Source organism: Scatophagus argus, chromosome 11 (genome assembly GCF_020382885.2).
Source record: "Scatophagus argus isolate fScaArg1 chromosome 11, fScaArg1.pri, whole genome shotgun sequence".
NCBI classification, from domain to species: Eukaryota; Metazoa; Chordata; class Actinopteri; family Scatophagidae; genus Scatophagus; species Scatophagus argus.
This window is the reverse complement of record NC_058503.1, coordinates 12,079,653-12,101,729: the sequence shown is the minus strand read 5'-3', so window position 1 is coordinate 12,101,729 and position 22,077 is coordinate 12,079,653. Positions and strand designations below refer to the sequence as shown.

The window sequence follows — 22,077 nt, the reverse complement described above, 5'->3', positions numbered from 1 at the left end:
GAACTGTGGAGTCCGTCCCATTTTGGTCCACCAGGGGGAGCTGTTGTCATCAATATGTTGTCCGCAGAATGATGTTGTGCAACCTGTAAAACCAGCGCTGAGTGAGTGGTGAAATCCAAAAACGTCACATTTCCGGGAACTCTGACGCTTTCTGACCGAAAGTTTGTCCCACTGCCCGGTGAAAGCTGCACCGACGACGAGCGGCCCTGAAGCCTCAAACTTCACACTTAATGCCGGTATGTTCTCTATGTATGTATTGTCACAGACTGAGTGTTAAAAGTTAGACACAGTGTTCACAGGGCAGCTTACTGCCACCCATGTGAGCATGAGCATATCAGTATTACGGCGAGGGGCGAGGATGCAATAATGAAGTACGGAGGACATATTTGTGCATGTTTTCTGTTGGTGATTTGATGTAAAAAACTATTTAAATAAAGGGTTGTTGTAAAAGTGTAATTATTACACTCGCAATAATACTCCCAGTGACAGTCATATCCTCCATTGATACCATTTGGCTTTTCATGTTTGTTAAGTGCATCATGTCTCATGTAAAGCCATGTAATCTAGCAGTTATCAATATCCCAGCACGCGCTGTGGGATCATTGATTACCATGCAAGATGATGTGATGCGCCTCTGTGAATAAACATCACCATAGTGTTGACTGTCAGGATGTGCAGTAGAAGCTCACAGGTCTGCTGGTTTTATTCTACATTTAGTTCTGATTACATTAAGTGCCTATGGTTTGACTGATGGCTATCAGGCAGTTATTGCTGCATTGCTTGCCATTAAGGGAGAACCGGCAGGAGGGAGAGCAGGGGTGGTACCATATCCCAGTAACCCTGGCCTCTTGAGTGGACGGACAATACTGTGGACTGATCCACTGAGCAGATTGCTGTGAGGCTAAGTATAGCATGAATACAAGTAAATTAGCAGAAAGCAGTGGCTCCCCTTTGTGACAATGGAGGCATTTCCCGCTGGGATGGATAGCAATCCCAATGAAGACCCAGGTAACAGCCTTTTAAAAGCTGTAATTGCTCAGCTGTAAATGGGAAGCCTATGAACAATAACAGACCTACAATTTCCTGTAATGATGGGATTATTTCTTTACAAGATGCTTTTATGTTGTTACGGACAAACGAAAGAATATTATAATCAGTCTGTGTGCACTCCGGCTTGGAAACATTATATTTTTAACCCCCGGCTTACGCAAATGCAACATGAATGTCCATTACATGGGCAGGAAGAGGTTGTTGTTGTTTTTTTCTCTCTTTGCTTGTGGTCTTACTTGTATTGAACCCAGTACACCATGCTGGAATAGTCTGTGACTTTGGCTGTACGGACACAGCATACCAGGCATGCCATCATCCTTATACAAGCCTGGACCCTGAGCTCATTGCTTACTGGTACTAATGATGACGACTGTGTGAGTGTGTGTGTGTGTGTGTGTGTGTGTGTGCGTGGATCAGAGAAAGAGGTGGAGGGTGGGGGGTGGTCAGTAAATCACAGAGCTAAAACCAGGGATATGACACTGTCACTACATGCAGAATCAGCCAATGGCACAGTGGCCCCTTTCAGGTCATGTGGGAGTCTCATCTAACCCACAGTCCCTCTCTCAAATGTTGTGTTTCAGAGTGAAACTATTCTTTGAAGTGTTTTGCACAGCAGGAGTGACTTTGTTTTGCCATACAGGACTTTGCTGAGTGAACCAGACTTCCTTCCTTGTGATTCCCCTCAGAAGCTGAGTCGGTCCTGAGTGTCATTATGAGATGTTGTCTCCAAGCACCTCCTTCGTGCAAATCAAGTTTGACGATATCCTCTTTTACGAGAACTGCGGCGGCGGCAGCTTCGGAAGTGTGTACCGAGCCAGGTGGATCTCCCAGGACAAAGAGGTGGCAGTGAAAAAACTGCTCAAGATTGAAAATGAGGTAGGAGTCATAATTGCCTGGGCTTTTCATATACTTTTTAATTGTCAGTATAGTAATCATCTTAATTGCTACCCCGTTTAGGGGGATGTGGTGACTTCTGCACCCATCACTCATTATACTCCTCCACTCTTAGAAATGTGCTGCAAAAGAAACATTATTGCCAGATGAAAGAATGTATTTGGCTCTTGAAATCCCTTTGAAAGCTCGGGCTCATTGTCTTAAAGACAAAAAAGAATTGTCCTTGAAATTGTTTCAGGGAAATTATATTACGTTTGTTGGCCTTGTGATAAGATGTTCAGAAAATTATTCATCGTTTCTTCTATGAAATTGTAAAAGATCACAGATATCCATTCAACTTCACTCAAGTGTTGGAGAGATGATTGTTCAGTGAAAATAATAATGTAATCCTTTCACACTGAAGCAATTGTTCATTTAATTATAGTGTTTGGCTACAATTAAATGGATTGGTTTTGTCAGGTTTCTGTTCATCCTAGGAATGGTCTCACAATGATCTCCCAGTATGTTATATTAAGCTTTATCTATATATAAACTCTTACCCCTTTAATTCATAGCCATGTTACGGCTACAGAGATGGCCACATCTGTCTGTTGGACAGTCCACCTCTTAATACCAATGTCCCCTGAATTTTCATGATTTCATGTTATGTCTATTGAATGGTACCTGGAATGACTATTGAATAGTTTGCTGTGAAATGTGGTGCAGAGGATGAATCTTAATCCTTTGAGGATTCTCTCTTCTCATGATTTTTTTCTTTAGCCCACAGCCAGGCCCGAGTTTTCACTTATCCTGAAATATCTCAGCATATGGCACAGATGTTCATGGTCTCCAGAAGATTGATATTAATGCTGGTGATCATTTAACTAGTGCCATCATGAGGTTAACCTTTTTGGTTTTTTGTGAATTGACTTAACAACTTTTCAGTGGATTACCTTCTTTATTTATGTCCATCTCAGGATGGCAGTCCCTTAACTTTTCATCTAACCACATCACCGGATCTAAATATTTTATTGATACAACACTTTGCTTTATGCCCAAATGGGTGCAAGATGACATTTCCATCAGCATCAGCTGTACATTGTGTTGAGTTTATTGTTATTGTTAATGCTAACGAGCTAAGAAGGTGAATTTGGTGAACTGTAATCTCCTTAGCATCAGCATGTTAGCATTGTCATTGTGAGCATATTAGCATGCTGACATTAGCATTTAGCTCAAAGCACCGCTGGCTGCTAGCAAGGCGAAGGCTTGTCTCTTTAGACACTGATACAAGACTTTCTCTATTAACATGAAAATGTTTTCTGTTTTCTCCTTGTGTGTTCATTGTTTAGGCTGCAATTCTCAGTGTCCTCAGCCACCGTAACATCATCCAGTTTTATGGCGCAATTGTTGAGGCTCCCAACTATGGAATTGTCACGGGTAAGGATTATTGTTTAAAACATATTAACAGCATTGTATATACAGTAGGGCGGCACGGAGGTGCAATGGTTAGCACTGTCGCCTCATAGCAAGAGGGTTCCAGGTTCGAATCCCGGTCTGGGCCCTTCTATGTGGAGTTTGCATGTTCTCCCTGTGCCTGCGTGGGTTCTCTCCCGGTACCCTGGCTTCCTCCCACAATACCAGAAACATGCACATTAGGTTAATTGGCTACTCTAAATTGCCCCTATGTGTGAGTGTGAGAGTGTGTGGTTGTCCGTCTTTGTGTGTTGGCCCTGCGATTGACTGGCGATCAGTCCATGGTGTACCCCGCCTCTCGCCCGTAGTCAGCTGGGATAGGCTCCAGCTCCCCCGCGACCCTGATGGATGGATGTATATACAGTATGTCTGACTAATAGCTGGTGTACGACATAATGGAAAGCACAGCAGCTGAATCTGTTTGCACCAGTTGCAGTTTGCTCAGCACTGAATAGGGCAGAGGTTTCTATGGAAGCGTTAGCGAATGCCAGAGGGTTCAGGAAGCACACACATTGATACAGTAGTTGTGTGCCCCTATTTGTTTTTTGTGTCTGGGTTAGAGGCTCAGAAGAATACAGTGCATGTAGCAAGGGCCCCTTGACGCCTCTGTACAAGCCTTGAACGGCCTTGTACAAGCCTTGTTGATGTGCCCTCTAGTTTTAGACAGAGATTCTTAACTTTCAATTTTTACCTGCTTTTCATAAGCATTTTTCTTTTACTCGCGTGCCTTTTGCTGTACTGACCATGCCCTGGATCACAGGTTAATGTTAAAGATAATAAACTACACAGGTAGCATGTGGTGCATGTAATTAGGGCTGCAGCTAACAACTGCTTTTAAGACTAAAGGTGATCTGTCAATGATTTTTTCATTACCTGGTTATTCTGTAAGATGTCAGAAAATGATAGACAGACAGCCATCAAAGTTTCCCAGAACCTAAGGTCTTCAAATTCTGTGTTTTGTCAAATTCTAAAAATTATATATAAAAGAGTAATTGTAAAACAAAACAAAAAATAATATTGTAACACAGTAATAAACAATGAAAACAATATACTCACCTGGAAGAGCACGTGCACCATGTGCATGTACATGAGTCCATACTGCAGGGCCTGGGCTCGTCTCTCTCTCTGCCTGTCTTCAGCTGTGTCTTATCAAATGAAGGCAAAGGGCTCTAAAAGGGTCTGATGTGTGGATGAATAGTTAGAAAGAAAAGGCTGTGTCAGTTTGCAAAACAGCAAATGCTTGCTCGTCTTGTCAGAAACCTTCCATACAAAACAAGTAAAATTGGCGACCAAAGACAAAATGCTCCCAACAAAATTCTCTAAGATTAAAAATATTTCTTTCAAAATTTCTTTCAAAAATTTCTTTTTTGGTGGTGATTAAAAAACAAAACAAAACAAAAAAACTTCATAAAATCAATCAAAAGATTTCCTCCACATCACCCCCACCCCCAACACGTTTCCTGTGTGACACATAAACGGTTGGCATGAGAACAAGTCATATCAGGTCAGTTCTGTAATCTCACAGAGTTCAACCTGCACATGAGAGGTGTGTCTGTAAGATTCCTATCATCGTGCTGAAATAATTACGTTGTTTTTCTGATGAATGGAGAGTGCAAGGAGATGTACTCGAGGTTCTGGAATGGGTGTGGAGACTCTCCCGAAATGCTGCATTACACTGTGGAAATGAGACCTCACTTTGCACAGTACGCCGTAACACAGTTAGGAAACCGCTGCTCCCATCTTACCTCCATGTCCTACAGCTGCATATCCTCTTTCTCTGCTTTAATTTTTTAGCAGGTAACTTAGCTGGTGTCGCTTTACACATTATGGAGTCAAAGATTTTGTTTCTATGCGTATTTGCATGCAGTGAATGAGGAAAAACAACAGAAACAGGTTCTTCTTTTTCCTAGGAAGAAAACTGAGATTATAAAATAAAAATAAAAATAAAAAATAAAATATGCAAACGCTCTTTCTGTGTGATATGTGTGTGTGAAAAGTTACTCTGTCGTTAACAGATTTGAGGCTGTGATCACTAAATTTGCATTTTTTTTAAGACACGGCTTGCGGAGATACAGCTGAGCAATGGAGGAAAACTCACGACATATGGCACCTTATCAGCCGCCGTAGCATTTTGCAACTGTGAAAGAGAATGGTTTTGTTGTCAAGGAGCTGGTTGGTGTCTCTGTTTATCGAAGCAGAATCTAATTAGCACCACATACAGGAAAAAGGTTTATGGCCAACCTGATTATGCCGTGTCCACATTCATCATCTCTGTTATAAATTTCCTCTGTTTGTTGACATACTTTACAGCATCCGGCCCGGCACCTCCCTCTTTCTGACAGCCAATATCTATAACCTATTTGAGACATCTGTTTGTCTCTGCTAACTTGCATGAATCTAACAATATCTGCTGTCAATCAGCGCCATCGTAAACCTAATGAGTTAAGCTTTGTTAATGTTTTAGGGTAAAGACGCCTTTATAAGATACACTGCAAGGCTGTTTGTTGTGTCACACGAGCTGATTAAAACTCATTTCTCTGGATGATACTAAAATGATAGAACATTTTATAGCAGAGCCACAGGTAGCCATATTATCTATGGAATGTATGCAAGCGTTTGATCGTGCAAAGTACAGAAGCAGACAAGTCTTCACTTGCACACAAAGGTGAAGTAAGGAGAGCCATGCAAACAATCCATTCAGACCCGTAATAATAAAGACGATTGGTTTATTTTATGATCGTTAATGAGACTCCTCTCGTTGGTGCCGGTGCATGTTTGCATTACTGCATTGGAACATAATTGGGTCATTATACACAAACAGAAGTTTCCTGCTGTTGTAGCTGATACGATAGTGCTTGTTTATCTTAATTCAAGCACTTTACCTCACAAGGTGTGTGTCTATAGAAGGGCTGCTTATACCGGAAAAAAAAAATGCTTTGCCTGTTCTACATCCTTTATCAAAGCTTTATTTCCAGTCTATTTTGCAAAGTGTGCTTAATAGTTGTCAAGACCAATAACATGTATAAGAAACTTTTTGATAGATCTGACAGCATGTGGGCTCCCTCCTGGGGGAACATTGAGGCTCATAATGTTCGGTTGCACTGTGATAAACTGATCTCATCCCCAGCGCCAGTGACAGGAGCAATCTGTAAACAAGACACTGTCAGTTAGTTTCCACGAGCCGCCTGGCAGAATTTCAACTTTCAATTGTTTTCACGCAATGCTCTCACATACCGCACTCATACGAACAATGTTACGCCTCAAGAGGACATATTTGTCACTGTGAGACTTTTTACCATCACAAACTGTCAGTCACTCCCGAAGATGGAAACTAAGAGTGAAAGTGTCTTTTCTCCACAGAGTATGCAAGTGGTGGATCGCTGTATGATTACCTGTCCAGTGCTGAGAGTGAGGAAATGTACATGGGACAGATCATGACGTGGGCCGCCGAGATCGCCAGAGGTAAACGTGACAATCATTTATCTCCTTGATTGTATTATTGAATTACAGCTTGACAGCTGTGCCTGTCAGTAACTGACTTTGTATCGATTGATTTACTAAAATTATTTTATTATTTATTATTTTTGCTGGGGTAAATTGTTGAGGGCAAGTTATTTGTTATTATTTGTTTTTTGGGGCTGTTTTTTTTTTGAGTTTTACAAAATATCAAACGTAGGGGACACATGGCTGATGATTATAAAACTCAACAACAAAAAAATATGTACACAGTGTAGACAGTGGATATAATATGACAAAAACATGAGGAGGCTGGTATACTACATGTAGTAGGTAAATTTTGTTCAAGGCTTTATAAATGAATAGGAGATGGTGTTGCTTGTGTCTGCACAGGCATTTTATTTTTCTTTTTGGATAGCAAATGTGCATATAAACTATTAGACCAGCATCAGTAGATAGATTTCCCACAGTAAAAATGTCTAAAAGCAACTAGACATGTTATATATTTTGTTGAGTTGTGGACTGACGTTATGCAACAGAGAGTGAGGAAGGAAGTCATTAAATGGTAATGTGAATTAAACCTTAAAACATTACCATGCCTCTGAGTATTTCTGCCTGAGTCAGATCAGATCACATTTTCATCACAACGGTGAATGTTTAATAATGAAGACAGCATCTTTCGTCATCCCACACTACCTCACTTAGTGTCTAACTATGTCTTTTGTGTACATTGACTGGACTGAGAGAAATTGCATACTGTCTGATAACAGCCAGCTTCTGTAAGAATCTCAGCATATTGAGATATATGATGTCAAAGGCTTAAAACAGTAGAACTATGCTGATTTATCTAATTCAAGCCCATGCTGAAGTGGGACTGTGCTGAGGTCTGACAACCAGATTATCAGCAAAAGTTAAATCAGACAATTTGGTAAGAAACAGCCTGAGCTTTGAATGTATTGAACACTTTTATGTACAAGGTGAGAAAAAAAATCTTTGACGTTTGTTGCTGATCTAAAGCCCCAGTTGTTGTTTGTCATTATTGATAACCTGTTTTTTGTGGTGTTTTTGCTATTTAAAGCAGGACCAGGTTTCCCTCAGCTCATTGCTATTGGTCATTATCGGATGAAACATGCATCATTTTCTCATGTGATTAATCAGAACCACCAGTTTATGGAGACGTTTCCAGTGAGCCCTCTCGAAAACATTTCTTTGTTTCCACTTTAGGAATGCACTATCTACATTCAGAGGCCCCCTTTAAGGTGATCCACAGAGACTTAAAGTCCAGGAATGGTAAGGGACCATTTAATTTTTTTGCATCCAAAACATATAAATTATATGCATCAGTGCTCCATTTTGTTTCAAGTGAATACAAACGGTTATTGACTTTTAAAATACAATAAATAAATATAGTTTTCTCTTTCAGTTGTTTTGGCAGCAGACAAGGTTCTCAAGGTGGGTTTTCATTCTGACTTCTACCTGAATAGTTTTATGTCAGATGCATTTGGCTGAAAGTTTAAACTTTTATTTCAGAATTTCAAAGGAATATGAGCATGGAAAACTGGCGTACTATTTACCTACAGTATATGGACACAAGAGGGCAGTGACTAACTTAGCATGTACCAGATACCCCTGACAGCAATACCAGTGTGCTTTACTGTGGGCGCTTTGGTCGAGACTAGAAGAGAGGAGATTTAGCAAAAAACTCAACACCATACATTATTGTATTGTACCTTTTCTTTGCATACAGTCAGTGTTATTAAGAAAAACTATTCATTAACTCTAAACAGAAGCCTCTTCTGTATGTATCTGATGTATCGCAGAGCCACATTTTCTGCAATGAAACAAGAGCACCACATGCAACCTATTTATTCGGCAGAGTTTGCATTGCTGGGTTGATTACTTCATTTTACGCACAAAAATAAGTACACTGTTCTGTCGATAGTATCTGTGGATACCAAGACCAGACGTTTTGTTTTGACAATGATCTCAACTCTGTTTTGATCACTTCAGATCTGTGATTTTGGGGCATCTAAGTTCCTGACCCACACAACACACATGTCCTTGGTGGGTACGTTTCCCTGGATGGCTCCCGAGGTGATCCAGAGCCTGCCTGTGTCTGAGACTTGTGACACGTTCTCCTATGGTGTGGTGAGTGATAAGAAAGGAGGGAGGGGAAAGTGGTATTCTCGTCACCCTGGTACCTGGTGTTTGAATTTCAGATTCTACGCAGCATGTTTTGACACATACTAACTTAGAGTTGAAAGAAAGACTTTACAGAAAAAATCCTTTTTATAATTAATTGTTAAAAAACTTGTTGTGTCTTTGTTTTTCTTGAAACTCTTGTAAAGTTTGGAAATTACTGCCAGTTAAGGTTACAGTTAAAATTGCAGTTCCCATTATTCAAGGGTAAATTACTGATGTAAAGTCCCAGCAAATTAGAAAAAAATAAAAACACGTGAGAAATTATGTTTCCTCTGGTATATGTAGGATTTTACAAGCTGAACAGAGAATGTTTATGATTGCAGTGAGGGCTTTTTATGTCAGGGACTGTGAAATGATTGCAAATGTGAGTATGTTTTCCTCCTCACACGTTTTTCTAAGGAGCTGATTTCTACAGTAAAACACATACGTGTGATGAGCAGCAGCTGGCAATTGCAGAATTGCAGAAATATGGTACACATGTACAATAGAGCCCTTGGGTCTCTCCTCCTTTTTAAAATGTTTACGCAGGTTGTTATTTCTAACACTAACTAAAAAGAAGCTAAATCATCATAAATCAAGGGAGTGCTGTTATTGTACTTCAGAAATCAGTGGAACCTTTAATCGTCGTTGGAAAACTAAAAGGGAATATTTTTGTCTCTTTTGTGTGTCACATTTGGTCTCCAACAAAGCCAGAAAGGTGATTTGTATATGAATACACAGAGAAAATATATTTACCTGCTTTGCAGTATTTAGGTATTTTTCCTGTAAAAGTCACCAAAGGGGTAAACCAGAAGGGGTGCTCTGCATTTGAGCTTACATATACATGCATATGAATCATTTTACAGCATAATAACTTTGTCTGTATACTGATCTCGGCTCTTGACTTCTTCTGACAGGTGCTTTGGGAAATGATCACCCGTGAGATACCCTTCAAAGGCCTGGAAGGCTTACAGGTGGCCTGGCTCGTGGTGGAGAAGAATGAGGTACTCTAATGTGTCATGTGTACATCCAGTATTGACCCTGGGAAGTGGGGAATCATTATTATCCATGATGGTCCAGAACTGACCTAACTAATTCTCACTGCATTTTTTGGACATTTTTCTTTATGGGGATCTCATGTCCCTGCGTGGGGTCATAGTTGTGAAAGATCTTGTTAGTGAAAAAGTGTTGTGGAAAAGACACTTACCTGTGAGGGTTTGATGAGAAGATTGTTACCACTCTTGTGTCTGTGTCTGTCTGTGTCAGTAAATATGAAGCTATAACCAGAAGATGGTTAGCTTATCTTAGACAAAAAAAAATTGCAGTCACAGGGAAATACTTTGTATCCAGAGACAATGGAAAGACTTAGGTTATCCTGTAGGGCACAATTAGATGCAGTGCAGACAGACTTTCTTATGAGTTCACAAAGTTTCATCTCTGTGAATTGGCTTCACATAAACCTGCACACATTACACAGCTACACTGCTCACGTCTGTGCGGTTGATACTGTGGCTGTTTAAAACTCTGACTGCACAAATGATCCAGTGGCAAGAAGGTGAAAATGCATTTTGCTTTTTGTCTGATCACCTTTAAGCTCACTGAATAATGTGTTGTATCATCTTTACAAAAGCGACACATTAAAGCTTCAAGCTGTGGATTAAAAGGGGTTTGTGTATGGTCCGTATCTTGGCTGTTTCTCAGTGAATTTTATGATGCGGAAACGTAAGCAATAGAGACTCCAAGACAGAGTCAGGCTAGCAGTTTTGCCTTCATGGTGAGCTAAGCTAATCGGCTTCATATTTACTATGTAGATTTGAGAGTCATCATCTCGACTCTCAGGTCTACCCTCGACAAGAAAGTGAAAAAGCATGTATTATACAATGTCGAACTGCTCCTTTAAATCAGCACCACTTTAGTGCTCAGTAACCAACCAGCAGCTCATCCCACAACTGACTGTGTGTGTTTCAGAGGTTAACCATCCCCAGCGGCTGTCCTGTCAGCTTTGCTGAGCTCTTGAGGAACTGCTGGGCAACAGACCCAAAGGTGAGTGATCCGCTAGGTGACATTAGCATACAGATGAACAACATATGTACGTTTTCTTCTGAAAAATGTGTGTATGTTGTTTTAGGAAAGGCCAATGTTCAAGCAGATACTCTCTACTTTGGAGTCCATGTCTAAAGACAGTCAACTTCCTCAGCAGTGCAACTCTTTCCTTCACAACAAGGCTGAATGGAGGTAATGAGATGAGCCATTCTCCAGGCACAGTAAATGTATTTATGACTCTCTTTCTTTCACTAATATACTGCCTCAGCCTAAGGAAATGTGCAACTGTTTTCAAAGAATGATGTGGAAATGTAGCTGACGGGGGCCATGAAATACAAAAAAAAAAAAGACTTGAGATCGTGCATATAGATCTTTAATAATTACACTGATAGCTACATAAAGGCATGAAAACCTCCAAAGAATCATCCATCTGGATATACTTCCTCTCTTTACCCATAAGGCCCTAAAAATAATCACCATCTTTTTCAAGTAGAAGTGTTTAATTGGGTTGTATGAGCAGCTGGAGGTTTGGTGATGTTCAGCACAGCCTGAGTCTCAGCTGCTACTTTATTCTTCGTCTGCCTCTCGGCGGGGCTTGTCTGTGCTCTGAGGTTTTTCCTCAGAAGTTGTGCTGATGCCATCATGTCCAGGCAGCCATCTGCAGGTGGAGCAGGTTGAAGTGAATCTCGCTGCTGGAAAACAGAAAGTGAAAATGCGTGACACAGAAACACGCATTCAGTGTAGCTCAAGAGGTTTGATACTATAAGCTTAGATGGTTGAAAATGGCAGGAGGCTGGCGAGCAATCAGAGCAGGAGGCAGGTTCATCACAAAGGTCAGAGAGATGTGATGTTGACCGTTTGGACATAGTACTGCCTTTCTCAGTTAGCTGACTTCCATTACCCAGGAATTACCAACCAATAAATAGAGTATACAGTGTAGTGTTTTAATGCAGTGGTTCTGTGTTATACTGTAGCCCTGTAAACAGTATATTGTGCTATACTGTGTTTCAAATGATACAAATAAAGTGGTTTAAGTGCCGACTTTTGGCTTGAAGGATGTTAGAGAGTGTCAACAACCGTATTGGATGCACAGTGTAGGATACCTTTCGCCATGCTAGCAGAACTGAAAGGTTATACTGTGCTACAACAGTGCTTTGAGCTAAATGCTAACATAAATATGCTAACATGCTCACAGTGACAATATTAACATGTTGATGTTTAGCAGTAGTATATGTTTACTATGTTTACTATCCAAGTTTAGTGTGTTGGCATTGTAACATTGGCTAATTAGTGCAGACGAGTTCGTTTTTCTGTCATAAACCAAGTATTGGACAATTAACAGGTTTATGTGAAGCCAATGACAATTTTGTCCTGATGATGGTGAAAAGTCAGGCATTGCAAAACTTATTTCACTTCATCCTGAATGAAAAACCTTTCTTATCAATCTATTTACTGACATACAAAAATGACATGAAACATACTGACACGATGTATGAAGAGGTGATGACATGATCTACCTGCTACTGTGACCTGGTCTCATAGGAAAACAACAATTGAGTTACTCTAAACAGTAGCTTCCTCCATTTAAGCTTGCTTAGCAGAAACCCAGTATTTTTCTACATATGTCTGCTCAGTCCAGGGTCTGTTAGCAGCTTTCCGGTGCCCCTAACCCTCGCTGTGTTCACACAATATAAGTGCAATTAAGCTGGATCTATGGTGATTTTGCTAAGAGACCTCATGATCATAAAGTACTCATAGTTTGCATGGTCAAGGGTTAACATTAGCATTTATGAGCCAAATAACCTTTCATTGTTATTCTGTTGTCTGACAACAGCTGAACACTGAGTGTGTGCATTGAAACACAGTGTTAGGTGATGGGGCGCGAGCTTGAAGAACAGAAAAGAGAGGCTTGGCATTTCAGTGCTCATGTTGCAACTGTTTGGATAAAACAGCATAAAAAAATCTTTTTTAAAAAAAAAAAAATATAAGAAAGGATTTTGGCAAAATACACAGAGATATGAAATGCCAAAACAAAAGAAGAGAGCAAATTATTTGGGAAGTTGAAAAAGAGTTGAAAGTGTTTGAGGTGGGAAGCATCAGGGTGGAGGAAGCAGCGGATCGGGTGGAGTCAGGCTGGGCTTTTCCTGCCTGGGCTGCATGTGTTTATATGTGAGAGCTGAGTTCTTGTCGGGCTGAAGCTCAGCATGGATTTCCATGACACACTGTGCAGCACCACCCGCTGGGCAAAACAAACTTCCCCAGTGTGAAGTGAACACGAGGAATCGTCCTGTCCTTGGCATTCAAAGCTTTAGACACAGACTAATCACCTTCTGACTGCAGGGCATCACGGGGTTGTTTACAGAGGAGTTTTGTTTTATTTTGTTTTAGTATGTGTCAAAGCACTGTGATTAATTTCACTGCTCTTTGCACTGTGTTGTTTAAACCTGGAGTCTTGAGTTTGACTATTTCACTCATGCCGATACAAAGCTTGCATTTTAGGGGTTAAAACACATGAGCCACAACGTTCCACTGGATGAAATATTCCTTCTGTTCAATGAGCACTAGCACTGTACTTTACTGTGTAAATGTGTATTCATCCGCAGCTGAAAATAGTCCTCAGCAAATTCACTGTTCTGTCCTGTGTGAGACACTTTTGCTAAAATAGGAAGAGACACATTGTTTTCATGGTATTTGTTGACCAAAAGGAAAAAATATTAAATCTTACTCTAACATGTCTCAATCCTGTATTATTCTGTTGCCATATACTTCAGATGTGAGATAGAAGCCACTCTTGAGAGACTTAAGAAGCTGGAGAGAGACCTGAGTACCAAAGAGCAGGAGCTGAAGGAGCGAGAGCGGCGTCTAAAGATGTGGGAGCGCAAACTCATCGAGCAGTCCAACAGTCCGGTGAGTTCCTCTTCGTCCCCTCTCCACCTTGGTCCACCTTCACCTTCAGGACAAGCTGTCAAGTGGTCGCAGTGTTAGCGCCTCACTTTTCACACTGCTGTTCACACGTGTGTTTCCTCATTCCCCTTGGGAGGGGAAGAGAAAATCCTCTGATCTTCCTCTGGGGTGAAGCGGAAATGGGAATGCAGTGAAATGAAAATAAAAAGTGTGGAATGGGAAGAGAAGGAAAAAGCACATTATGAGAACATTATGGAACGGTGTTTGGTATTGGCAGTACTGCGTTTATGTGCAGTGTAGTGCATGGTTGCCCAGCAAGTACATTTGCATCATGATGCACAGAGTGAATGCCGGGTTCCTCACTAAAATTCATGTTGGATTGTGAGCATTGAGCCTCTGACGTGCTGTTCGTGGCTTTGCTGCTTTCTTTCGTATGCCTGCATTGTATTTTTTTCGCATGCAAAAGACACGACAGATTATATTCTGGTCTGTCTATGTTTTCACTTGTGTGTCAGAGGACAAAATGTGACTGAATGCCACAGTTGTGTGCAGCATTGATATCTAGGAGGCTGTCACGCCACAATGCACAGTTTCTATAGTCTGAGTTTGAAATAGTCAACAGTGTGACTTGTCTGTACCACAATTATTTTCTGTGTTTCCTTTCTTTTCTTGAACTACTGTTCTGCTCCTTTAAGTTCACTTTTAAAATCCAGATTTCTAAAATTACATCTTTTTTGTCCACTTTTCTTATTTACACATGTTTTGTGGTCTTAAACTGATTGCTTACTTTCTTTTCTTTTCTGTCTTCTTCTCTTTCCTTTTACCCCCGTATCCCCGCTCTCCACCTGTCTCTGCCTCTCAGCTCTTCTTACCTGTGGCAAAAAAGATAAGTGCTAAGTCGTTCTATCAGTGTAAGACGGAGGAATCAAACAGTTCCCAGGTGTCGTGTCAGATCACATCCTCCAGTAACGAGGAGATGAAACTTCCATCCGCAATGAGAGGCTTTGAGGACATGTTTCCCGTGGACTTTGGCCCGCCTGTCCTGCACTCAGGCATGCAGGTCAACATGCAGGCCAGGCAGAACTGCTCCGTGTCGAGCCGTGTCAGAGAAGGACACAAAATCCACATGACTCTGGGGACGGGACGCTTCACTGGGTCTGACGACAGTGAATAAAGCGCCCCGACGTTCTGTGTTGCCATAGCCGCATCTGCTGACCACTGCGATCTCACGTATTGCATTACTAGCTTTTCGCAATCACTGTTTCTTAATGAATTGCTCGTTAACTCTTGTTAATTAGTTTGTCGTTTCAATAACCGTTACTTTGCCTACGGAAAACACATCTGGGCGAACTATTTCTTCTGCTTTGTTCAAGATATATTCATGATGTGTGTCAAAGCAATAGCTCAATATAGTATAGAAATATCTTATAGAATATATTTGTAACCCTCCACCTATGGATATTGAGGATGTCATTTGCTGTATGCCTAATGTACCAGATGTATAGTGCCATGCTGTGAAGAAAAGAGCCACGTGAGCCACTTGCTTAGAGAAGGCCAGGCTTTTATGATGAAGTGACATTTTGCTGACATTAAGATTGGCCAATTTGTTCTGGATGTGGTGGAGTGCAGTTGTTGAGACGCAGTCTCTTACCAGGATGTGAAAGTACATGTTTTTTCTTCTGACTGACCCGGGTTCAAAACAGCAGGAGAGGGACATTGGTGTGTGATTGTCAGCTTCATTCTCTCACAAGAGGCCTTAATCAAGTTTTTGCCAAAGAAGTGACAGTATAGATTTTAGTAGAATACTTTTCCTCAGTAGACACATTTTACATACAGAATCACACTGTATGATCTAAGTGAATATTAGCCTCAAGACCTGCGCTTTACAGTGGTGAAATGCATTAGCATTAGTGTTCAGTTAGGTATTATGCTTCATCTGGGGGAAGGACATGCTTCCTTGAGCACAGCCCATTAAATTGTCCTGCTCGCTTGTTATCATCAGTCAGTCTCATGAGAATGTAATCCTCAGTATTCCTGTGTTGCTGCTTGTTAGCTTCCAGCCACAAGCTAATATTCCTATTCAAATGTTGCCTGTACTCCTGTGCCATCAAGCCCTGTACACATCAGACAAGACACAACAATTAAGACGGCCTCTTACCAGTGTTCCCTGTGTGAGATCCACTTTGATCATCCAGAAACATCCAGCTTTCACACTTGTTGTATTCTTGTCATGTCCTTGAACTTCCCCAAGCAGCTTATTAACATGACTTATTTTCCTGCATCAATTACGGATTTGCCAATAAATCAAATTATTTCAACTTTCTGCCAGCGTGCCTGTCTAAGATTTGTTTTATTACCTTCCTTACATGAGCCAATAGTGATGAAAGGACCAATGTTTCATGAGTAAAATGCTGTGTTACTTACTATTATTATCAAAAACTGAGCATGAATGATATCGTTTTATTAAGATTGTAAAATATATTGCATCACAGGGCATATTTGTTGAGTTGTTATTAACTTCATGCCACTTTGTAACTCTCTATATTGATGGGTTGGTTTCCCTTCATCCACTTAGTCCACATGGGGGCAGAATTGTGTGAATTAAACCCAACTCAAAGTCTTTTCTTTTCTGCAAACTCCTCACACAAAAACTCTGCCCCACATTTGAATTGCAGGTAGTTTTGTCAAGAGCATGCCAGGGATCTTAATAAAGATTTGTGAAATACAACGTGATTTTAAGTCACTCCAGTCAGACTTTGGCAGTGTCACAGTGTTTCTGAATCTGTTTACTTGTGAACGGCAGCACTGGAGGAGACAGAAAACGCTGCAGGGCTGAGTGGCTTTATGAGGCTTCAGGCTGCACTGAAATGTATGGCAGCGACTGCCTATTGAGACGGGCATTCAGTTCATAATCCGAGCTGTTATCAGATGTTGAGGGAAGGAGACAGTGAATGGGGATTACTCATTCATTTAGTCATCTTTCCTCCAATTTTCCATTGCATTATTTCTGTCATTACACACCAGTCTCATGAGCACAATGATGAAATCTTTATTTTGGCTGGCAAGTTTCTGCCTGATTACATTTAATGAGCAGCGAATGATTTATCATTCAAATAGATCACGTTAGATCAGTCAGATGGACATTTTGGTTTGATATAGACCATTAGAGGCAAGTTGTCTTAATCGCACAGCACAATAACCAGAAAAGTAATGGCTTCGAAAGACATGGAAAACATGGCTATTTTCCATTTTAATAACATTTGCTTAAGACTTGTGATTTTCACTTTAAGATTTGTCTGTTATAAATACACACACGTTTCATACTGTCTGTATCCATCCATATTCTACTACTATTAGTTCTGTTTGTCTGTTGTTTTTATGCAGTTGCTGCCCACCCTTGACATCTACACTTGGACGGAGGAGCATGTGGTTGGTATCGCTGCATTCGCCTCATGTAACTAATGTTTTAATTTTGATTTCACACATCGCTATTACAACTAAAACATTGTCATTTTATTCCTTCAGTATTTCTGGATGCAGCAAATATTTGGCACAGGTTTGTTCGTTTACTTTTAGGAATAAGATTATTTTTAATCTGAGTTTGGCAGCTTCAACTTTTTATTCTTGGTTTTAAAACTGGGTGTGTCCTTATCTGTCTCAGGAGAGGGTACGCATGGCATGCAGCTGTATGCCGACCTGTTTAAAGAAAATCACATCACTGGAAAGAGGTTACTGTTGCTGACGGAAAACGACATGAGGGACATGGGGGTCAAGTCCAAAGGTCACATCATGCACCTTAAGGCAAGGCACACGTAACCATTAACCGTAACTGTCTTTAATTAATTTACATGATGTGATCGGAGCTCGTTGCTATTTGGTATTAAAGTGAATTTTACATTTTGTCTTTGGCAGTGTGAAATTGAAAAGCTGACTAATGACTACCTCGGGTTTGTCCACTTCCCACCTCTGCTGAAGGTAAAAAAAAAAACCCAACAACTTTCTTCTTTATTTCAACAAGAGTTGATTATCTTTTGGTTTTCTGTGCATGTTTGGGCTTATACCAGTTTTCTTCCTAGGAGGAGCTGGAGAATGAGGTGGAGAGGAATAAAACTGTTAATCTGGAGCTGGTGTTTGGGTACCACTGGAAACCAGGAACTGGGAGATCTGTAAGTTCCCAGACACCACCACAAATAAATATTGATCAGAGTTGTTAGGATATTAAAGATGCTATTAATTGTCACTAATTGTTTTGCCCTGGCTGCATCACTCTGCTTGTTTGTTCTGACAATGACATGATGATGGCTGTTACTCTGACCATTGAAGGCATCACCAGACGAGTATAAAACCAGACAAATAAACATTTCATTCTCAGCCATGTACCGCATCCACCTCGACTTGCTCGCAGCCCTTTGTCAGGGTCTCAAACTGTGGAGAAAGGGTGGCTCTTAACTTGCTGTTTGAATTTAATCAAAAATAGCCCATTTAGCCAGAAGTCATTTTCTTTTTAAAAGGCAAACGTTATTTAATCTTTCAGCTGTTCATTGTCCCATCATAAATAGTCCTCTTTCAGTGTGTTCGGCAGGGCTGAAACGAGCCTGCTAATTGCCTCCCATTTCTTCTGACATGTGGTGGTTTAGTGGGTAGAAAACACAGCAGGGAGAAGGAAACAGGAGGCTGAGAAAATGAGAGCTAATTATTTTCCCCTGCCTGGTGTCAGGTTCCGTGTCAGCCTTGTTTTTACAAACTGGAAGGTTTTTTGCACTAAATAAAACAAACCCGCACTGCATTTTTTTTCTTCGCCCCTCTTTGCTGGCGATGTCATGGAAGCAGCTGCACTTCTCAAAGACAAAATGAGGGCCTGCGATTGTGCGGCCACCATCTGACAGCCACTGAGGGTCCCCTACTAATGAGGATATCACCGTGCAGCCAAGTGAAAGGTGCTGAATTATGTATGAGTTGTCATTAGACGCACTCGGGTCCTAGGCATCATTACTAGACATTGTTTCTGCTGGAGTGATTAGACTAGCATGGACCTGGGAGCCCCGGTGCGACCGTCCAGTGCCGACACCAGGCCAGCGCGGGGCCACTGGTGTGTTTCTGAGCCAGAGGCTTGCTGAAACTTCCCCTTTGAGCCGTTTCCAGCCTCTGGGGATGATGCAGGAGAGGGCGAAGGCTCCTCAGACGAGTGTGTTAGCGCCACTCCTCTGATGTATTTCTCTGTGATCACTACACAATGGATTGGCCTGTGCCATGAACCCTGTGTGCTTAAGCAGCGACCTGTGGTTTCCCGGCTGGCTTTGGGGATTTATCATTACTGCTTCGTCAGCATTCAGTATGCAGGAGAAGAGGGCTGGGGAATTGTTCCGATTTTTGTCTCCTAGTGAGGATTTGAGGTCCCCCACATGCAGCAACTCATGAGGAAAAATCACCCTTATCACCTGAAATCGACCAGACCCCTGCTCCAAGACATTAATTCTGGATCCTACTGAGAATAATAATAGGAGCGTTATCAAACATTGTTGACAAAGAATTGACAATCTGCTTAAAAATATTTTTTTTCTGAATATTTTCTAATTTCTATCTCTGTAATCTCCCTGCAGTGTTTAGGCTTTATTATAGTCAATGGAGATCTGATTTCCATTAACATCTGTTCTTAAAGCATTTCACAATGCATTTCTCCCTACTTTAGATATTTATATAAATTGCAAATGGTACTCTTCTGTTTGAGTGTCTGTTCTCCCCAACAATATGAGGCTTTGTGGCCACTACTGCTAAACGACCTCTAGGTTGTGCTGTTGGTTTATATACAAGAGTAACCAAGTTCTCAACACAGAATACTGCAATTATAAACTTTTCCATACAATCAGGTGCAGTTTCTGAGTGCACCCACATTATCTCACCATTAGCTCTTTTCTTTCAAGGACTGCAAATGGAAGATGTACATTGAACTTGATGGAGATGACGTTGCAATAACCTACATCAAAGATATCGTCTTTAATGCCAACCGTCAGGATGTGGAAGTGCTGCGAATGACTAAGGTGTCGTCAGAAACCCTTTTTTAAAATTCAGTGTTAAGTGTTGTGCTTTTTCTCATTTGGCCTTGAATGAGAAAGAGCTTTTGTGGTTGCATTTGACCTATAAGAATGATTTAATTTTGGCTGCCTCGGTCGAATTGCTTTTGAACTAATGTCATTGCTATGCAGCCACCTTTTGTGATGGACAAATGGATTGTTGGGATACAGGACAACCAGCGAGTGGACTACACGGTCAATTATGAGGTGAGTCATTGCAGCAGCTGTGGGAGACACCTCACAAAATGATGCACATCTACACATCGGCCATTTGAAATAGGAATTTGAAAATGCATCTTGAACCCTGTGAAACAAGCAGAAACATTGACATTAAATATCCTCATGCTGTGCTTGTCTTTTTGACTTGACACTTCAGAATGATGTGAAGTCTCCAAAGTCCACCAGACACAGCTGTCCAGTGACGTGGAATCTCGGTGGTGGGCAAGACGAGATCAAGACTGTGGAGCTGGTTATCGAAGCAACACCAACTACCTTTGACTGGAACCCCAGAGACAAGTGTAACTTGGGTAATTGTCTTATTTATAGTTTGTTACTGAGTGTCAATGCATCAGTTTTCATTGCTGGACAACTAAAATTGTTGTTGTTGTATTCTGATAAATTAAATATATCACACATGTACTGTATATAATCAGTATTAAACACAGAATGTGAACTGATTTTTATCAATGTAATCTTCTCTTTTAGAAATTGATCCCACGTGGATGTATAGTGTAAGGCTGAAGCAATTAATGGCCCAGAAATCCCAGCAGTCGACTCCTGCTCTGACTGCCTTCAATAGCTCTGATGCCCGCACTCTGCCTCAGTTCCTGTCTGCACATGAACGCCAGGTGTTTTCTTATGCTGCAGCTGTGCGCCGCTCTCCAAACCGCATCCATGCATCCCCCTGGACTGACTCACGCAGCTCCTCGCCAACTGCCAGCCTGTCGACCAAACTCGCCCCGCTCCATCTTGGGTCAAAGGGCAGCAGCCCTTCCAGTACTACGTCAGAGAGCGCCTCAGAAAGGGAACGAGAGCGCCCACTCAGTGCTGGAGCAGTGCAAGATTACCGCAGAAACAACTACTTTGGAAACACATTATCTGCGGGAGGGGGTCAGGGTAGGGGGTATGCATGGACCAATGCTAGAGGTAACTACGCTCATAACAAAACCAGCAAAACCTGGAGACAGCCAGGGAGGCCACGGTCCAACAGTTACAGCGTCACACCACAGAACCGCTCCTCTATGATTCCAGGTATTTTGTCTGTGACAGAAAACCCCAAGGAGGAAACAGAGGGGGCCAAAGCCAGCGACGGAGGGTGGATCAAAGTGGAGCGACAGAAGAGATTATCACGTCAGGACAATAAACAAGTCAGAGGTCGACAGAGGAGAGGGGGCAGGGGAGGGCGCGGCGCTGGTGGAAGAACTTAATGTGGGCCACACATGAACTGACAGCTTCTGTGCTGAATGTTAAAGGGTTTGACACATAAATTATGTCTGCTTATATGCTCAGAAATGAACTGCATGTTGTGAGAGAATCACACTGATGCCTACGATGTATAAACACTGTGTGTAACTGTAAGCTTTTTGTTTTTAAAAACAAGCTCCTGTCAGGTTAATAAAAATGAGCCTATGGTCAGCGTTTATTTATTACAAAGTCCTTGTTATATTAAAGTTCTTGTTCTTTACTTTTTTCTTCCAATACACTTTTTTTTTACCCTTTTATTGAGCACACATATCGTGAGTTATACTGTATTGATGCTTATGTCGTCTGATATGTGGCAATGTGAAACCTTTAGTCAGATTCTAGTGATAACACTCCACTTTGCATGTTTAATGTAGAAACTGTTAAATTTCTGTTCAAATCCTTACAAAACACAGAACTGTAAACAACACTGTAAATTAGACTGCTATTAGCTACATTCAGCTGCATCTAAAGAATGCATAACCTCCTAACTGAGACATCCAACACTAAGCATATTTTCATTCCTTAATGACGTCTGTGCCCTCAGATGACTACTTGTGTAGGA

At 41.2% G+C, this 22,077-nt stretch overlaps 1 protein-coding gene across 3 annotated transcripts; it reads left to right on the top strand.

Annotated features, from left to right (window-relative positions):
• Window positions 1-89: 89 nt before the first annotated feature.
• Window positions 90-21,733, top strand: zak (sterile alpha motif and leucine zipper containing kinase AZK). 3 transcript variants are annotated; one of them, XM_046404311.1, is made up of 20 exons: window positions 90-236; window positions 1,737-1,926; window positions 3,273-3,360; window positions 6,757-6,858; window positions 8,077-8,142; window positions 8,276-8,304; window positions 8,863-9,000; window positions 9,951-10,037; window positions 11,002-11,076; window positions 11,162-11,268; window positions 13,848-13,983; window positions 17,365-17,409; window positions 17,506-17,536; window positions 17,642-17,781; window positions 17,893-17,955; window positions 18,057-18,146; window positions 19,902-20,018; window positions 20,184-20,258; window positions 20,428-20,578; window positions 20,757-21,733. In XM_046404311.1, the coding sequence occupies exons 2-20, from the start codon at window positions 1,768-1,770 to the stop codon at window positions 21,476-21,478; spliced, it is 2,421 nt and encodes an 806-aa protein (XP_046260267.1). In that variant the 5' UTR covers window positions 90-236; window positions 1,737-1,767; the 3' UTR covers window positions 21,479-21,733. The 3 variants fall into 3 exon arrangements, with proteins under 3 accessions (XP_046260267.1, XP_046260269.1, XP_046260268.1); XM_046404312.1 differs by having other exon boundaries at window positions 119-236; window positions 1,691-1,926; XM_046404313.1 differs by lacking the exons at window positions 17,365-17,409; window positions 17,506-17,536; window positions 17,642-17,781; ... (4 more) ...; window positions 20,428-20,578; window positions 20,757-21,733 and adding an exon at window positions 14,843-16,303.
• The last annotated feature ends 344 nt before the right edge of the window (window positions 21,734-22,077 follow it).